General features: G+C 38.8%; 1 protein-coding gene across 1 annotated transcript in view; it reads left to right on the plus strand.

Moving 5' to 3' along the window:
- The window catches only part of slc39a11 (solute carrier family 39, member 11), a 139,087-nt gene that overhangs the window by 109,887 nt on the left and 11,172 nt on the right, over positions 1-18,028 (plus strand). The window contains exon 4 of the mRNA XM_015035635.1: positions 8,720-8,887. Within this exon, the coding sequence (XP_014891121.1) occupies positions 8,720-8,887 (168 nt within the window). The remainder of the gene's footprint in view (positions 1-8,719; positions 8,888-18,028) is intronic.

The following is an 18,028-nucleotide window of genomic DNA, read 5'->3' on the forward strand; positions in this document are numbered from 1 at the left end:
CAAATGGAAGGATGGGCAGAGGAGGGAGAGAGGGAGAGAAAACATGGGAGGTTTAACAGTTTGGACGTCAACAGTGAATCAGTGTCTTATATTGTTACGGCCAGCAAAGTAAAACAACTAATTAAAACATTGATATCAGCTGCAGTTTCCAAAATGGTTACAACAAGCTTCCTTTTTAATAAAATTGTAAGCATTCTTGTAGGCAAAGAAGATAAAGAATATAAATGTTCTGCAACTCACTGCCACAGTTGACTTTTTCTCAGCAGTAATATATTCATTTACATGCTAGTTTATCAACACTTGAAACACTTGAACATGTTGATCTTTAACAGCAGAAACAAGGCCTGGAGTTTGATGTTTGGACTCAAGATTCACTTAAAATGGAATTACCTGATAAAATTATCTTAGATCTGTGTCCTAAAGAAACATGCTTTACTTAGACTTGTAGTGTAAGACTTGAGTCTTAACTACAGTCTTTATCTCAACTGAAACCTCTATTAAATCACTAGGTTGTTCCAGGATAAAATAAGTGAAACTCTAATTTAACCCAAGAAGCAAACAGTTCAGGATTTGTTTCTCAACTTACACCAGTGCAGTCTCAAAGGCAAACTAAGATGGCTTGTATCTGATATTAAAATGTCTAGTTCAATCATTTTGACCTTGGGGGGGGGGGGGGGTTTGACACAGTCTTTCAAAGTCTCTAATTTAGGATTTACTTTTACAATATTTCACCAGGGATGCTAATAAATATGCATTGTGATGTGAGTTCATGCAAATTTCATGTACATAAATGACAAATGAAGGTACCAGGCCAGTGAAATATGAGGATGGTGAGAGGAGGACAGATGACACCAGAAATACGAGGAAATGTTAATGAGACAGACTTACTGGAAACAGAGAGAGAACCAGACGTGTAAATACTCTTAGCGTTAATTAGGACACGAGATACTGGAATGAATCAGCAAGGGTAATACAAACAAGTCAGCAGAACTGGAAAAGAAACTAACAGAATATAGGTTGGGAAAATAGGACAAAGGGACAAAAGTATTTAGAGAGGCACAAAACACAAATTCCACAAAAAAGATTAGCATAAAAATTCTTCTTTTAGGAGTTAATGTAGTAGTAGATGAAAGTGGAACAATCCTTGCTATTTAGAAGTCAGTGGCTGACGTGTAATGATGAACTGCTTATTGGGAGTACATTTCATTTCAGCAGCAGAGGAATCACTGAGTAAATTACTCTCTGTTGCTTCTGCATTCACATAATGGAGTCAGCTCATTTGGAATGACACATGGAAATATTCCATCATTGAGCTATTATTAGCCATTAATCATGACGCTCAGAATGGATGTAGCAATTTGTATGAAAGATGTTTTTTTTTCTCCCAGTCTTAGAATTTGTTTTCCTTTGTGTAATGCTCCAAAAAGGCTTGGCGCAAATTAGGTTGTGTTCAAGACGCTAAAAGTTATTGCAATGCAGATTACCGATCAGTATCTGTATTTGTATTCATTTGCAAGAGTGTGAGAAATGTAGCTGGCTGTAGGTTTATATTTGATGGCATTGATGCAAATTGGGTCGGGCAGAAAGAGCATGTCGATCTCGTCTTTAAAACCCTGTTTATCATTTAAATGGTTTTCTCAAAGTCCTTCTTGTTTGTTTTGAGTCCAGTGTCTGACACGAACTCTTCAGTGCCCAATGGAAAATGAAGTGATTAAAAGACAAATTAATTTTTCATATAATTGAAAATTTTTAAGGGTTTTGAAGGACATATCAATCAGGGTTTTTCTGTAATGTGACTTCTTACTCTATTGAGGACACATTAGGTATATAAATTGTAAAAGAGAGCATTTCATACTGGATTAACTTTATGCTTACAAACAACACCAATGGCTAGCTTAATGATCTGGCTGTTTTATCCATGCATGAGATGTGACACTAACTGTCTTGTCCTAATTTCTCAGCTCTGGGTTTTTCCCTTCAATAGTTTTATAATCCAATTGGAATCCCAACCAAAGCAAAATGTCAACAAAGTTAATTGGACCTCCCTACATCCATCTACATGCACTGAAATCCTTAATGTTTCTCGCATAGATGAATGACCCTTCTAGAAAACATGCTGTATCTTAAAATACTAATACATTTTCAAAAATCTGCACAGAATTCGTGTTGTAACATCTGGCTACACGTTTCCCTTCCGGATTACTTTTAAAGCCTTCTTTTTTTTTTTCCTTCAAAATTTGTGTAGCTGAGGGTGTGTTTAGGCTGAATACTAATGCTTCTCAAAAGAAATCAATTTTTCAAGCAATTGACACCCTAGAGATAGCCACGGAAGTTGACTTGCATCTCTCACACTGAGCTTCTAAGCCAAATTAATGTTCATAACATAGCGGAGCAAAGCTCAGTTTTGCCTTTAAAGAAAACTGTTAATTCCACTTCCAAATGGCTTTTCTCAAGGGTTGGGTGAAACAAGCTTTTCAGCCACAGGAGGTTCGTCATTCTGAGTCATGCTGTTCTTTGCTGCAAGGTGAAGATGTAGAACGATGAAAGAAATCAGAACATAAAGGCTATAAGTTGAATATTAATGAAAAGAATTTGAAACCCTCTCTGATTTAACACCTCCAGCTACCTGGTAAACTGGAGTATGAAATTACACATTCAGAGCAGTTTGTCAATGGAGCTTTCAGCAGATAAAAGCAAATGAAATGCAGAGTGGAGGAAAAATATTGGACTTCTACACAATCTGAATGGTGGTGATGTTTCATGGAGTATAGCGTTCCTCACAATACCAGCCACGGCCGGTAAAGATGTGCAAAAAGGCATAAAATTAATCTTTATCGCAGCAGTGCAAGCTCACTGTAAAAATTAAAAAGATCTACAAAAATGTCTAATATTTGCATCCCTAATGGTTTTGTTAAAATAAATCAACACAACTTTTATTGTAATTCATCCTTTAGTTATTTCCTGAAATAGCTATATTTCCTGAAATATAGCTATGACGCTCAGTACCATTTCCCTTATCCACTTTTCAAAATGAGAAAAAGAAGAAAATACAACCTTCGAGTAAGGCAAATGATCTTCATAAGTCAGGAAATGAAAGATATTCTCCTAACCTCACCCTGCAAACAGTCAGAAAAACTAAAACGTTTTAAGCATCTGGAACTGTAGCAAGCATTGGTATCATGAGGGTCAACAAGTTTCTGTAAAGATCATTAAACACGGGCCACCAGGCTTTACTTGCCCCTCCCCCCCCACCAGGCTAAACATTGTTTGCTTATTTTAAAGTTTTTTTATGCACCAGTAACGGTGACTGTAATGACAAATTAAGCTAGGTTTATAATTGACGAGTTGTACTGGGCATGAAGGGCTGCGCACCAGTTGATTCGTCCTTAAACCTGTCCGTTGGCTTCAAACATCATTCCCAAATTATGATGCCTGCTTGTTCACCTCCAACAATTTTTTACATTTAACATTTTTTTAAAACAAAAACAAGGTAGGTCGCTGGTGGACTTCTGGTGGACTTCCCTACCACCCCTGCCACTGGGCTCAGCAGGTTTTCTGTAGGGTTGCCACCCGACACGTAAAATACAGAATCGTCCCTTATTTGGCTTATAAATGTTGCAACCTGTATTGAACTGATACAGGACGAGATTTGTTCCGTATTTCTATAAATGTCCAATAAACACACCTATCACACACATATCAACACTAAGTGTAACAATAATAATAATGACCAAAATAAACCACAGGAAATATTAAGGTCAGCTAAATTGTCGTGGCGAGAGATAAAGGATCCCTCCCCCCCCAAACCCTCTGGAACGCTACGGTCCGACGCTGTTGTCACGGTTGCCTAGAGACAGACACTACGCAGCCACGGTGAGTTGCTATCAACCCGCGTCTTTTAAAATGTCCTCAACTCTATACTCCACCGTCCTTAGAAGTAACAACTCTGGCAGAAATACAGACGTGAGCGGAGAAACACACATTCCAGGCTGAACAGGCAATTATTTAAAAAAAAATGTGTCCATCATGGTGCTGTGAGCTGCTGTATGATGTGATTGATATCGGACAGAATGGATCAGGAGAGGAACACTGCAGACCCGTTTCTGCCTCATCACTCCTACCTGTTATATACTTTTTACAGGATAATCAGCATCTGTTACACCAACACCAGTCCTGGTGCGTGTAACACATGCTACAATCTTTAATATGATTTTTGGAGATGTTGGTATCAGGGCTGCCAGCCCAAGCCTCCATATGGACTAAGCAAAATTTTATTTTGGGGCTCTATATCTGCTGCAAATCAACAGACAACTAGATCATTTGCACAGCTGCTATAAACTTATTGCATCTCTGAATAATGTTGAATAATGTTGTTTATGTTATATGCTAGTTATATGCTATATGCATATCATCTAGTGGTGGAAAAAGCAACAGAAAAAACTAGCATGCTCTGGACTAAAAATGGAATATATGCACACATATTCATGACATGCTTTTACGTTACTAATAAATGTAATTCCAGTACTGAAAAAGTAACTTCATACCAGGTGAGTCTCTCTCACCTGAGAATGTGAACCTGTACTGGGCTGATGCTGAGCCTTGAAATAATTTTAACAGCTCCTGGAGAAGTTTCATAACTTATAAGTCTGAAACAGGAACAGGTCTGAAAAAAACTGTGCTACAGTTGAGAGAGATTCCTTTGATGTATCAACGAGTGATGTCATCACTGCTGATGTCATTGTTACCATAGGAACTGAACATTCTAATGGTGCATTCACACCAAATACGTTCTGAGCGTCAGGCGAGTCTGGTTTACATTCAACGTCTATGTGGAGCGTCCAACGTTGCACTAGCAGCTCTAAAGGCGCCGCAACGGCCCTCGACGCGCCTCCACATAGACTTTGAATGTTAACCAGATGCGCCTGACGGTCAAAACGCATTTGGTGTGAACTCACCACTATATGTACAGTGTCATATTAGTTCCATCATATTAGTACCAAAGCCTGGTCCTATTATGATGGATTCATTGTGAATTATGTTTTAGTTAATGTTAGAGTTGGGGAAAATGTCTGGGTTAGGCAAAATTGCAGCTACTAAAATGAAGGGAAATGAATGCAAAGTTCTAATATGGGTCGAAATAGTTTTGACAAACCTGTATAGAATTTTGTTTTTTAAAATCATTCTATAAATAATGATGATATAATGTTAGGTTGTTTTTCTGCCAATTGCATAGCTGCAGCATACCAGTAGACACATTCAACACATTAGAAACCAATCAAACCAAAGGACAAACTTTTGGTTCTGATTGGTTTCTAATATATTGAATGTGCTGAGACACATTTAACACTTTTGGTTCTGATTGGTTTCTAATATGTTGAATGTGCTGAGACACATTTAACACTTTTGGTTCTGATTGGTTGTTTCTGGACAGCTGAAATTGATGCTGTGTTTTCTCCATTGATTTTGGAGTGAGGAATTTTATTTGCCTGTGTCTGTTTTAATTTTCTAAATTTGTGTAAAGCGTTGAATTTTCATAATGCCCAGTGTTGGCAAAACCTGGGTTTGGATAATGACCCAGGTTAGTGCCACCTGGGTGTGGGTCGGTGTAAAGGCCGAGCCGGGCATAGATTGGTCTTCATGCCAACGCCAGCATGAAGGCCCTTCATGCAACCAGTGGAGTTTGGTCGCATGGATGTTTGTCTTTCCTCGGACCTCCCTGGTTGATTGGAGGTCCATATTTCCTCGGACCTCCTTGGTTGATTGGAGGTCCATCTTTCTTCGGACCTCCCTGGTTGATTGGAGGTCCATCTTTCTTCGGACCTCCCTGGTTGATTGGAGGTCCATCTTTCCTCGGACCTCCCTGGTTGATTGGAGGTCTGTCTTTCCTTGATCTCCTCTGTTGGCAGGGAGCCTTCTGTTTGCAACCTGGATGTGGGTCGACGCAAAGGCTGAGCCAGGCTATGCATGGAGACCCCTCGTTGATTCAAAGTCTGCCTTTGCTTGGTCTCCTTTGTTGGTATGGAGCCTTCAGTTTGCAGGGGGACCTCTGGTCGGGTGGAGACTCTCTGATGGTTGTTATCCAGAGCAAGCTTCAACTTCTCCTTCAGGTCCGCAACCTGACCCTGCAGAGATTTTACAGTTTCCTCCTGCTTTTTGAATTTGGAAGCTTGCTCTGAGAAACTTTTGAGCTGCTCCTCGTATTTAAGTCTCACTCTATATTCTTCAACCATTACCTCTATGAGACCTTTATTGCGGGAGGCATATTTTTCAGCCTCCCACTTGAAGTGCTCCAGCTGTCGAAGGACGGTCTTGGCGGTTGTAACTTTAGAAGAGCAAGTAACCTGTTCACGTTTAGCTTGCAGGGGACGTTCTTTTTGCAACAGTTTTTGCAGCTTTTGAATCTCCTCTTGCTGTGATTTGACCTCAGCCTGGTATGAAATCATTCTGTCTCTTTCCTCGTGGAGATCAAAAATTGTACTCTGCAGTTCTGTTTTAAGATCGTCAACCTGCTTAGTCAGATCTCTAACGTGTTGGTTTGTCTCTTCCACTAAGGGGGTGATCTTGAAGTCAGCAGATGGAGATGTTTCCTGCTTGACTTCCAATGATCTTGGAATCTCCAAGTCGCTGGAAGGACTTGATTCCCCCTGGATCTCTGCTGACTGATCTTCCAACTCAATGGAAGATGAATCAACAGATTCAACAAAATCGCTGTCGTCTTCTAAAGGGAAAACGATGGCGTCGTAGTCAACTTGGATGTTGAGCTCCATCATTTCGACCCATGAAAGCTCTGCTGGAAAAGCTTCATGTTCACATCCAATCTGTTGTTGCTTCATGTTTAAACTCTGGTAAATTCTCGCTTCTTTGAAAGGCGTGTAATATCTAAAATCGATATCTCGCTCTTTCCGATAAACTTCGAACGTGCTCTGAAGAGTGATCTGCCGCGATAGAACTGTGGAACAGGTCTGAGAAAACGCTGTCTGAGAGCTACANTCAAGAGAGAGATTCCCTTGTGATGTCATAGTGATGACGTCAATGCTGATGTCATTGGAACTGAACATTCTATTGTAGCCTGAAGTAAAAACATTTTGCTAGACAATGTCAAACATTGAGAAGTTTTAATTTTTGTTATCGAACAATATGAAGCCAATAGAAAAAAAACCTCAGAAATATACAGGGTAGGGTTGCCACCCGTCCCGCAAAATACAGAATGGTCACGTATTTGGCTGATAAATGTTGCGTCCTGTATTGAACCAAAAATGGTCAGTGTTCATTTTTAGAAAATTTTAAGGAGGACTTTTCCCATATTTGAGAATATAACTTGTTCAAACGAAACAGCATATCAACCCAACAGGGCCGTACTGGATATTTTTGAGATGAATACTTGTACTGTTACACCATTTTTGGTCTGAAAGTTGCTTTTTAAATCAAGATCTTTTGAACTACACAAGAAAAGAATGATAGTGATCCAAAATGAAGTCAACATTCCCCCTATAGAACACCTGAGCTGAAGAGATGCCGGAATGAGAGATGACACAAGAGTCTAGGCAATCTAGAAAGAATAGGCAAGGTCTAAATCTGAATGAGATCGAGAAAGATTCACTAATCCACTACAAAGCAACAAATGACAAACAATAAGGACCTTTATAAACTTCCACTTAACTTTAAAGTAGTTTAGAACCTCTAGTTAACTAAACATTTCCCCACCCATGCATAGAAATTATGCAAGATCCATACCGAAAAGCTCCAACCAGGAATGGATCACAGTACCTTGTTGTTGCAGAACCATCCATTTACCATTAAATGTATTCAATCCAAAGTTTGTGCAACTGTGCAAAAGTTATGAGAGGTTAATTTATTTCAAACCTACCAGACCTCCCAGTAATTGCAGAAGCCAATGTGTATTTGCCAAATGTATGTAAAACCCATTTTGATGTTCGCTGATTTGAAATGCAGATTTCTCCATGTAATTGTAACTCCTTTGGGACTTTCGCTGTCATACAGCAGCTTTCTGGATCTGCCAGGCAATCCAATTAGAGCCGAAAGGCGGCTTTTGCTCAGAAAGTGCTAATATTTACATGTGATCCAACCGTATTAGGAAGCAATTCTCAATAACTTCGTGAAGGCCTCATGGCGATCTTTTGAAGCCGGGGTCGGATATGTAAATATCCTCGTCATCTTCCCGATAGTCAATCATAATCTTTTTGTATGTGAAGAAAGGAGAAAGAAGGGCCCTGGAAGAGGAGCTGACTCTCCACACAGCTGCCCATTCACTGCATGAAGTGGGCCGGCTCATTTGATTTTCCACTCTGGAGCCTAATAGACATTGTCGGTGGCAGCTGGCAGTGTGCAGCTTTCAGGCATTGTTCCACCAGCCGACAAGCACTCCTGTTGGGAGTAAACTGAAGGCGTTAATTTGAGGCATGCTGAAGCCCTTCAGGGTTTTTCTAACCTTTATTTGGGGCCGCTTCACTCAGACGAGAGCTTTTGATTTTGGAAAAGTCTTGTCACACTTGCACATTTTCACACCTGGAAGCTGCCCGGTTTGGCTACAGTCTTATCTACTCCATAACAGAGTTACAGATATCATTAGTGTTGCTTGTTTTTGGGGGACGGAGCATTGAGAAAGTTAGGTTTTAGGTGCATTCTTCAGGTAATTTGTTTATGAGAATGTTGCTTAATGTTTGTTTTACTTTGTCTTTCTGTGCTTTTTTTTTCACAGACAAATCTGAAAATGGGGAGGTCTACCAAAGAAGAAGAGGGCCCAATTCAGGCCACTTTGATGGACAAGAAGCAGGAAGTAAAACACTAGAAGAAGTTGGCCAAACAGGCAACAGCTGGCGGCGAATTCTCCTGCTTATCCTTGCCATCACCATCCATAATATTCCAGGTAAGAGGGAGCGACAAGAAATAAAGGTTTGGAAAGTAGGAACAGCTGAAATACCAGAATAAATTGCAGTACTGTGTTGCATAACATTTTGTGGCGAACCAACTGGATTTGGAAACAAGGTTTTCCCAAATCGCATCAGTTTCTAATGACAATTTTTGGGAATTAATTGTGTCATTGTAAATTTTTTTCTTCTGTATTTTCTAAATCTTAAGTCTTAAGTAACGTGCAAATATGTAATGAGTGCTACAGTCAACCCCCACCTATTTGCGGTTCAATGTTCATAGGTATTTTCTAACGAATATCTAAACTTTTTCAAAAGGACCGCAGCTTGGGAAGCTGAAATGCCAAAGTTCAGTGCTACTGGATACACTATTGGCTGGTGTGTGGAAAGTAGCCAATCCAGAAGTGCCATTTATTTTTCCTGGGTGCTGATTGGCTATGTCGCCAGTTTTGGAGATAGAGACGTCTGTAGATATTGGCTTCTGTGCTATGGCTAAGACGATTTCCACTGTGCTTGTTGATGCATATTACACTGTATTTGATGTTTGAACTATTAAAACAGGTGATTATAACTAATCTTTACTGTTACTGTAGTGACATTTAAAAGCAAAAAATCTAATTCTGCGCTTGGCTAGTGGTTGGCTAATGACTCTGCAGTCAAGCCTCCATTTTCAAGCACACCATATGTCGTGCTTCCTCTTGGTCAGCTCAGTCAGTTGACGTCTTCCTCAGTAGTTGGTCATGCAAGTTGGTCTTCACAACAAAAGTTGTCTGTTATCTTCCATGCATAGTTCAACGTTATCTTTATCTTAAGGAAAACCTGGATTGTAGCACATAAAGATAAAAATAAGCACTATTTTTTATAGAGGAATAAAGGGCTTTGGGAACAGATGTGCAGCCATTGTCAAACCTGCTCATTTTCTTTTTTCAGTTCAAGGGTAAAATCCACAGTCGGCCTTTTAACGATACTAGATTGCGGTTTGCTGATTGGTGTAGTCTCAGAAGTGGCAGTTCTAGTATTCCATACAGAGCTATCGCAGTGCAACAAAGGCATGGGTTATTATCCACCATCTGCTGTACATTTTAGTACTAAACAGAAATACAAAAGACTCTGAACTGAAATATGCTTTGAGATTTATAAGAAAAGAAAAACTTTGGCAGTATTTTTTTTTCTGATATTGGTAGGAAAGCAGTACCAATTGCTTTGGCTGATGGAAGTCTGCTCTCGTTTCTGTATGAGGCTCAAGCAAGCTGGACTGGAAGCGCTACTGGGAACATACAGCGTTAAATGTAACTAAATGGAACAGGAGCTTGACAGAGAGCACCTGAGGGTTTTCTGAGTAGGACTGACAAGGAGGATGATGGGAGGGCTCAGGGTGCACTCGAGAAACGAGAGACAAGAGTTACAAGTCTGTAAGTTTACTGTTTTCAGGAAGTTCTAAGCTGTAGCTACAAGTTCTTTAATTTCTTGACGCTGTCTGCACTGACGCTTTACAAGATTTAGTGGAAATGTCTTCCTAAAGCCCAGACCTTAACTCTGAAAGCCTGGTCCAGCTTAACCAGTCTGTTTACCAGTTCTGCCCAGAAGAGGAGTCAAATATTCAATCACAATTATACCAGAAGTGTGTGGTTTGTCTTTAGGTTTCTATGGAACAAATACTAAAGTATTAATGCTTTTATTGCCCTTTTATTTGAGCATCTTCTAGTTGTAAGAAGGTTTTCCTGCAAAATGGTGTCCCATCATTGTTGTGAAGTATTATATAATTTATAATATTCAAGAAGTTATTATTGACCCTACAGATGAATGAGTGATTTAGTCTCAATACCTTGTATTTAGCTTTCAGACTCTTATTTTGAATTTGAAAGGAAGTAGTTCCTTAGTAATTTTCCACTTGTCTTGAAGTAACTGGTGAGTAAAATTACTTGGGGTAACGATATTTCCTTTTGTCACTTATCTAGCAAATAACAGGATTTATGTTATTTACAAGAAAAGACAACGTGGACAGAACCATGTGTGTCTGGAGTTCCCTCCTATTCCCAGCTGCTCTCAGAGCTTTTTCAACAAAAGGCCTCAAAGTACACTTTAAACTTCAACAAAACTTCAACAAAAACAAGCATTGGAAATGGCTATAGAGAAATTTACAGTAATCTGTATATTTGCATAGTTTAATGAATTCACCCAACAGTAAGAGGGTTAATGTTGGAGTTCATTCATTTTTGTCTCTGTGCTCCTCCAGGTCTGTTAGCCAGTTTCAGGACCCGACCAGAACCCCTCAGTGTAAATTACCTTGAGAAATAATTTGATTTGGTAAAATATAAAAACAAGCTTTTAATGCCAAAAAATGATCAAATGTTACAAGCCATACATGTCATACAAATGGAAGAGATATATGACTGTCGGCAGTCACACATATACATGGTTATGTAAGCTGCAACGTGTGTGTGTAAGCAGTTAAAAGAGGCTGAAAGAGATGGTGGAAAAGATAGACTAATTTAACAATAAAAAACCCACCACATTAGCTTATTCTGTTTTGAGTAAGAAGTGAAAAAAACAACAGAACTGACCTTTTTTAACGATAAATACAAGATCGACTTCTCTCCGTCAGTTCTAACGAGCTAGACCATCTTTCCATTTTGATCATTTCTCTTTGTTCTTTTTACTTTGATGCAAACAATGCACCTGCCTCTGTGTGGCAGTAAAAGACGCCAAAGAAGCAATTAACTCTGGGATCACCGACCCAATAAACACCCATCAGTAGAGTTTTGGCTGTGTGGATATGTGAGCCTTCTAAAGCCCAGTTTGTCATTTTAACACAAACTGAAAGCAAATAACTGGAACTGAATTTTCCACATTTCTTAACTCTTTTCACACTGGCATCATTTCAGCAGAACGAACGACCATGCAAAAAAGAAAATTGTTTTTATAGCAGAAAGAAAAGCAAATCAGTATTGAGCATCAAGACCTGCTGTGTCAATGCAGTAAAGACCCCCCACAGTGCCAAGAATTAAACATAACCCTCTGTAACTGTGCCAGTCATTATAGTCTCAACTAAACACAGGAAATTGAGCAAAACAAATTTCTGCCAGTAAAAAAGCTGGACACGTTAGGGCGCATATAGCTGATGGAAAATCGTTTTCTCATCCCCACATCCCAGCTGCTCATCCAACTTTTTTTTTCTTCTTTTCTTTCTGACAACTAGTTTCCAGGCTGTTGTTGAAATCAGAATCAGAAGTGTTTTGTGGTATTTTGTCCGCTTTGAATTCTTGGCTGACAACAACTCAGACAGAAGCACTGCCGGATATTAGAGTAATCTGCGACCTGAAAAGAGCTTTTCAAAAAGAAGCAAACGCCGGGAATGTAAATCAACGTATATGCAAATCTAACCACGTTGGAAGTCCTTTGGTTTTAATTTAGACTTCTTGCTACCTAAACATCTCCAGAGTCAACACCACAGCTGTGCATGTATTTCAAGCCCTCATTTTGTAAGCGAGTCATTTTTTTTTTTCCTAGCAACGCAGACCAAGTTCCTCTTAACTATTCAAGCCTCAGCTGTCATAAAGTGTCACAAGTTCTTTTGATCACAAATTATAAAGTCACAGATTTTGCTGTAAGTGTCAAAATGTTTCTGTGCCTGATGGTGATGATGGAAGTATTGACCGACTTTGAAGTCCTTCCTGTTGCTGGGTCAGCAGGAAACGTAATGCACCCAGACTTTATGATGCTTCTTTGTATTAATGTCCTGCATAAAAAAAAAGATCAAGGATTGTAATCTTTCAAGGGCAGATATAATTTGAATTGAAGTTAGCGCTTTAGCATTAGCTTCTGCTAAATGCCAAGTTTGTAATTATTGCTTCTCTTTACATTTACATATACCAGTACAACTAACTTTTTAGCAAGCAGTTCACACCACTGATTGTTTACTCTGCCACATATGTAATGTATTCAGGTAAGTGTTAAACAATTGTTTCCCCTTATAGGATTAATTATGCCCTGTTTCAATGGGCTGTAAGGGCACTGGCCACTTCAATTGGTCCGTTTTTTTAATTTTTTAATTTTGTTCCTTTTTGCTTTCCTTGATTAGTGGTAAAATTACATTATTTGCACTGATTACTTGATTCAAATTTAAATTCTAGAGCACATGAAGTAGGCATGAATCTGTGGGCAATTAGCCATTTACTCCAATCAAATCACAAAATGATTGTGGAAGCCTAGTTTCTCTCTTTTTTTTCTTTTTTGTTTTTGTTGCATCAATTCAATTGATTTCCATTTGTTCCATCAATACCAGGTATATTCTATCTGCACCTTAGGAATGCACAGCCATTAACCTTAGATTAAAAATCATATTAGAGAGTCATGTTGCTTGTGAAGCCCGACTGCATATCATTACGGCACCTGATACCAAACGGTATACTCATTAAAGGATGAAAACGCCGGTCACTCCGTTCATTATGCAGGACATGTTGCTGAACAAAGAGACTTTTTATGCAGCCATAATGAGGCCTGTTTGCATGAGACCCAAAGGGGGTGCCTGTGTAAGTGCCTGCTGAAAAGATTTTACTTTGCAGGTTGAAGACGACCTGCAAAGTAAAGTCGGCCCTTTGAAGAGACTTCCTAATTACTGTCAGTTTCATTGTAGTGAAGGGTTTATGGATTATATTTCACTGAAGCTTAAACACGACGCATAGAGTAGCATCAATATGAAGGAAAGCGGTAACCTTCAAACAGTCTTTCATTAACTGTATCCATTAATAACTTACGTTTCTGTAAGAACCTGAGTCAAACAGCCAAGAGTTTTCTCAGATGACTTCAAAACATACTCGGCATCTCATGTGGATTAAATCACTGCAGTTGTTGAAATTGACAGGCAGCGGTGGGTTCTGTTTAATATTTGATCGCTTGACAGGCTTGTCTAAATTTATCCCTAATAATAATGTTGCTAAACTTTGATAAGGTGCTAAATTGTTTTCATTTATTCCTTGGTGGCATCTGAATTAAGCTACTCCGCCAAAGCGATTATGATGACTTTAACAGCTCCTGCGCTCAATTTGTGGGTATAAACAAACTGCAATTATAAACCTGAATACAACCGGTCCACTGAGAGTGTTTTTATCAACAAGTACTTACAATTTCTTCAGGACTTGGTGATTTTTTTATTTTTTGTCAGATAACTCTCACCATTATCCTGCACCAAGGATTTAAAAGTTAATTTCCATCCTTTTAAATGTTTGATCATCCAGTTTTAAAGTTGTGTTTTGATTTCTACATTTCACCACTTAAGACGTCAGATAAAAATGCTCTGGAAAAAGGCTCACAAAGAGCAGAACACAATGTATTGGCATTATAATCTCAAAAGTAACAGATACTGAATTGTATTAAACATGAGAAGACTACAAAATTTAGTGAATATTTATCTTATATTTTTGCTTAAATCTATGTAGCAAATTCCAAATAAAGTAAATGTTACAGTAACCAGGATTTCCCCCAGTGTATTATAATGTTGTATTTTATATAAGGAGGAGTGGGAATAATTAGTTTTTCTGTTTTTTTATTCTAAGCACTGTAAAATCATAGTATTTAGTGCTTATAAAAAATAACATTATGTGTTGCCTTTAAGTGTTTTAGCTGCAGCTGAAGCTTTTTTTTTTTTTAATGAATTGTCAGTTTTTCTTCTACTCCCATCTACCTTGGTGTTGACAATCAGTGATGTGGACAGGAAAATATTCTCATATGACGTAAAAGATGACATTTCAGCCCATACTTTTGGTGGCGTGGGTAAACCATCAAGTATAACATTGATTTTTTAATAAATCATAATGCATATGGATTTTTTTCTATGTTTTTAGCTATATTCTACCTACGTACCCTGTTTGGATGCAGCACTATCAATTTTGTTATTTATACAGGCGCCACAACCTGAAAAATAAATTAAAACACTGATAAACCATTGGTTAAGTCATGAACCCTGGAAGTGACCGACCCCTACAGGTCCAAACCTAGAATTGGCCTTAAGATTCAGGATGGCTTCTTAACACAAGATGACAGGTTCTGAGAAAACAGACATTACCAGCAACATTGATATTGATTGACTCAAATCATTTAATATTCAGCCTACACTGCAGTGATCTGTCATTTTTAGTGTGCAGTTTGAAATGAAGGCCAGAGGCAAGATTAACACAGTGGTAGCCAATGTCTAAATAACTCAACATCGATTGAACTGACTGATGAATCCAGTGATGGTGTATATCTGTCTGTGAAAGACTTGTTTCCACTGGGCAAGACGCGCTCAGTCAGGAATTTCAACTGCTGCATACTGTGCATTAGCCATCAGTGTCAAAGACTTAATTATCAAAGAAGGCTTTGTTTTTGTAACATTAAGTTACAGAAAAGGTGGAAAAGAAACACCATGTTGGAAAGAAAATAGTAAAAAGTAATTGCTTTCTGTGACTTGAGGCGGTTGAGGCTACCAGAAATAACCTGCTAATATACCCTTGCTTGCTACCTGGATTTTTAGCATCTAATTTATTATCAGTCGGCTAGATGGCGTTTGTTTTCTCCACTGGCTAACTTCTGTTGCCAACCCGTACAATGCTACCTGTGTTCTGTTCAAAAAGTCTCAGCACTATGGGGGTTAGGAGGCTGTAGAGAGCCATATGCAGTGTGAGGCGTATGAGGCTGTGTTTATATATATATATGATATGGGATTTTCTTCTGTACATTTCTGTCGTGATACAGGTCTTAAATTTTATTCATAATGTTCTGAAAAGGCCTTAAATTTGGTTGATTTGGTGAAACATGCAGAAACCCTGTTTTATGCATCTCTTGTCCATTTTGGCATGGAAGTTCAATGTTCCATGAGCTTCCTTCACTGAAATTTGAAATGGAAAAAAAAAAGAAAAATAGGTAGCACTGCTGGGGTCTGTTGAAGTTGCATAAAGCATTCAGCCTGCCGAGGTGAGTAAATCTTTATCCATACTGCCTGCATAGATAACATGAGATTAAGTTATTAGGTCATGGCTAAGGCTTTTGGGTCGCACTTGTGTAAACATCATGTAATTATGAAATCTGCAGCTTATGTGTGCATCTCAGAACTGCCAATCTTATGCAAAAGACTGAAACATTTCTGAAACATATGTGGCAGCCTGGCTTAACTTGATGTTGAGCACCTTTGTAGGCCATTGAAATGCAGGACAGATACTTAATGTGATACAGCTATTAGTCTCTGTCATAAAAAGCTAAAATCCGAGCAAAGAGCTGTTTAGATTATTATATTGTCCATTTAACCATTAACATATGTTATAAATGTTAGTGCCATTACCGTTAAAATAGATTTTGTGTTTAGTGATATTAAGTGTCTTTTAGAAGCAGATGTGTTCTTTTATGCTAATAGTGTGTAATTTTGCTTCCCAAATTTCCAGTGTTGGGTAGCTGTCTGGCTTCTTTGAAGTGCTCCTTCCCCTAAGTAATCATATAATTTAACATCATCCACAAGCACAGGTCTGTACCCTGTAATAAACCTATTGGCTGTTTCAAGGTGATGAAAGCTTTCATCTACTTTCCACCGAAATCTAGAGTCAGCATTACAACTAATGTGGAGGAGTAATTTGTTGAGTTACTTTGTGGTGAAATAAAAACTGACCATTTAGCGAGTGCATCTTACCAGGGCATGACGAGTGCTCTTATTAGTTTAACACCCATCTGTCTGTGGCTCAATAGAAGTCGTCGCCCTGAAGGCATAAGCTTGGCATCGAACACCACAAAAAGCAGCTGCATAATAACAGGATCTGATCTTCAAAGTGGATGTGAGCACTGTTGGTACACTACAGAGACAGAACCCAACATTCATGGCCACCCTTAGGCTTGTTCCCAATTAGGGCAATGGACAAATCAAGGTCATGGCAACCAATATTGACTGCTGGATTGACCAAAAGAAGGCAAATGGAATGTATTTTCACTGAATGGCCTTACTAGCTAGAAGTAAAATAATTTTCAGTTTTCAAATGTTTTGAGTTTGACCAAAGCTTTTTTTGGGCCGAGAGGGTCCCTTCTAGGCTTATGCCATGTTTGATCACTTGATACATTCATAATTTTAGATTTTTGAGCTTCTCTGTGCCATCACCATAAAGGATTTGTTATAAGAAGTCAAAGACCAATGAAATTAGGTAAAGATCTTTGAAGGAGAACTGTAAGACAACTGGTCAATGTCCACAATGATGCCAGTTTTGAATCACTTGGACTACAATGGTGCCAGCAGAAGAAGAGCTAGTGGTGTACAACAGAACTTCAAGCAATGCGGGGATTTGTAGTTGCACATAGAGATGAGCCAAATGCCTAGAAAAATGTTAAGGTCAGGCAATGATCACACAATTTGGTGTGATTGGAGAAGTCAAGAAGGCTTCCAAATGAAAGACACGATACTTGTTGCCAAGCATGGTGGTAGTACCACGATGTTTGTAACACGATGATACAAAAACAAGTCCAGGTAATAGTTAGCCTATGGCAAGGGTCTGGAGCTCCAGTTGGCGAGGGCCAGTGTCCTGCAACTTTTAGGATTTTCTCTGCTTCAGTACACTTGAGTCAGATAATCAGGTCTTTATCAGGAGTCTGGAGAACTTGACTTCCTACTGAGGAGGTGATTCAGCCATTTGATTGAATCGAAGTCCTCTATTAGACAACTTTGATGTCCAACAGAGGACTTTGATTCAGTCATCTAATAGTTAGTCAACATTAACAGTTAGATGACTGACCTTGGCCTTTAGCTTGGCTTAAAGCGGCACAAACAGGATAATAACATGTGGAAAAAGAGTTCAGGTACTCTTTAGCCAATGAGGCAAACACAAGCGTTTGGGAATAATTTGCAACCAGACAGATGAACAGGAAAAGGGAAGTGATTTTGGGCGCTATGCTGGCACTACAACAATTTAAAAAGGTCAGTAACACTCCTGTATCTGCATCAGAATAGTAGTAAAAATGACAGATGAAATGAAAATTATCTGTTTATATATTAACTCTTTATGGCTATTTGCTGTTCGTAACACGTAACTGCTCAGTTATACTGTGTGTTGTAGCAGCTAATGTGGCTAGTCGTCAAAAGGCCGAAGCTGCTGTCCAAAATCACTTCAACTATATAGTTGCACCCTGGA

The sequence above is a fragment of the Poecilia latipinna genome, unplaced genomic scaffold (assembly GCF_001443285.1).
Source record: "Poecilia latipinna isolate Pla-1442-1.1 unplaced genomic scaffold, P_latipinna-1.0 Scaffold341, whole genome shotgun sequence".
Taxonomy (NCBI): domain Eukaryota; kingdom Metazoa; phylum Chordata; class Actinopteri; order Cyprinodontiformes; family Poeciliidae; genus Poecilia; species Poecilia latipinna.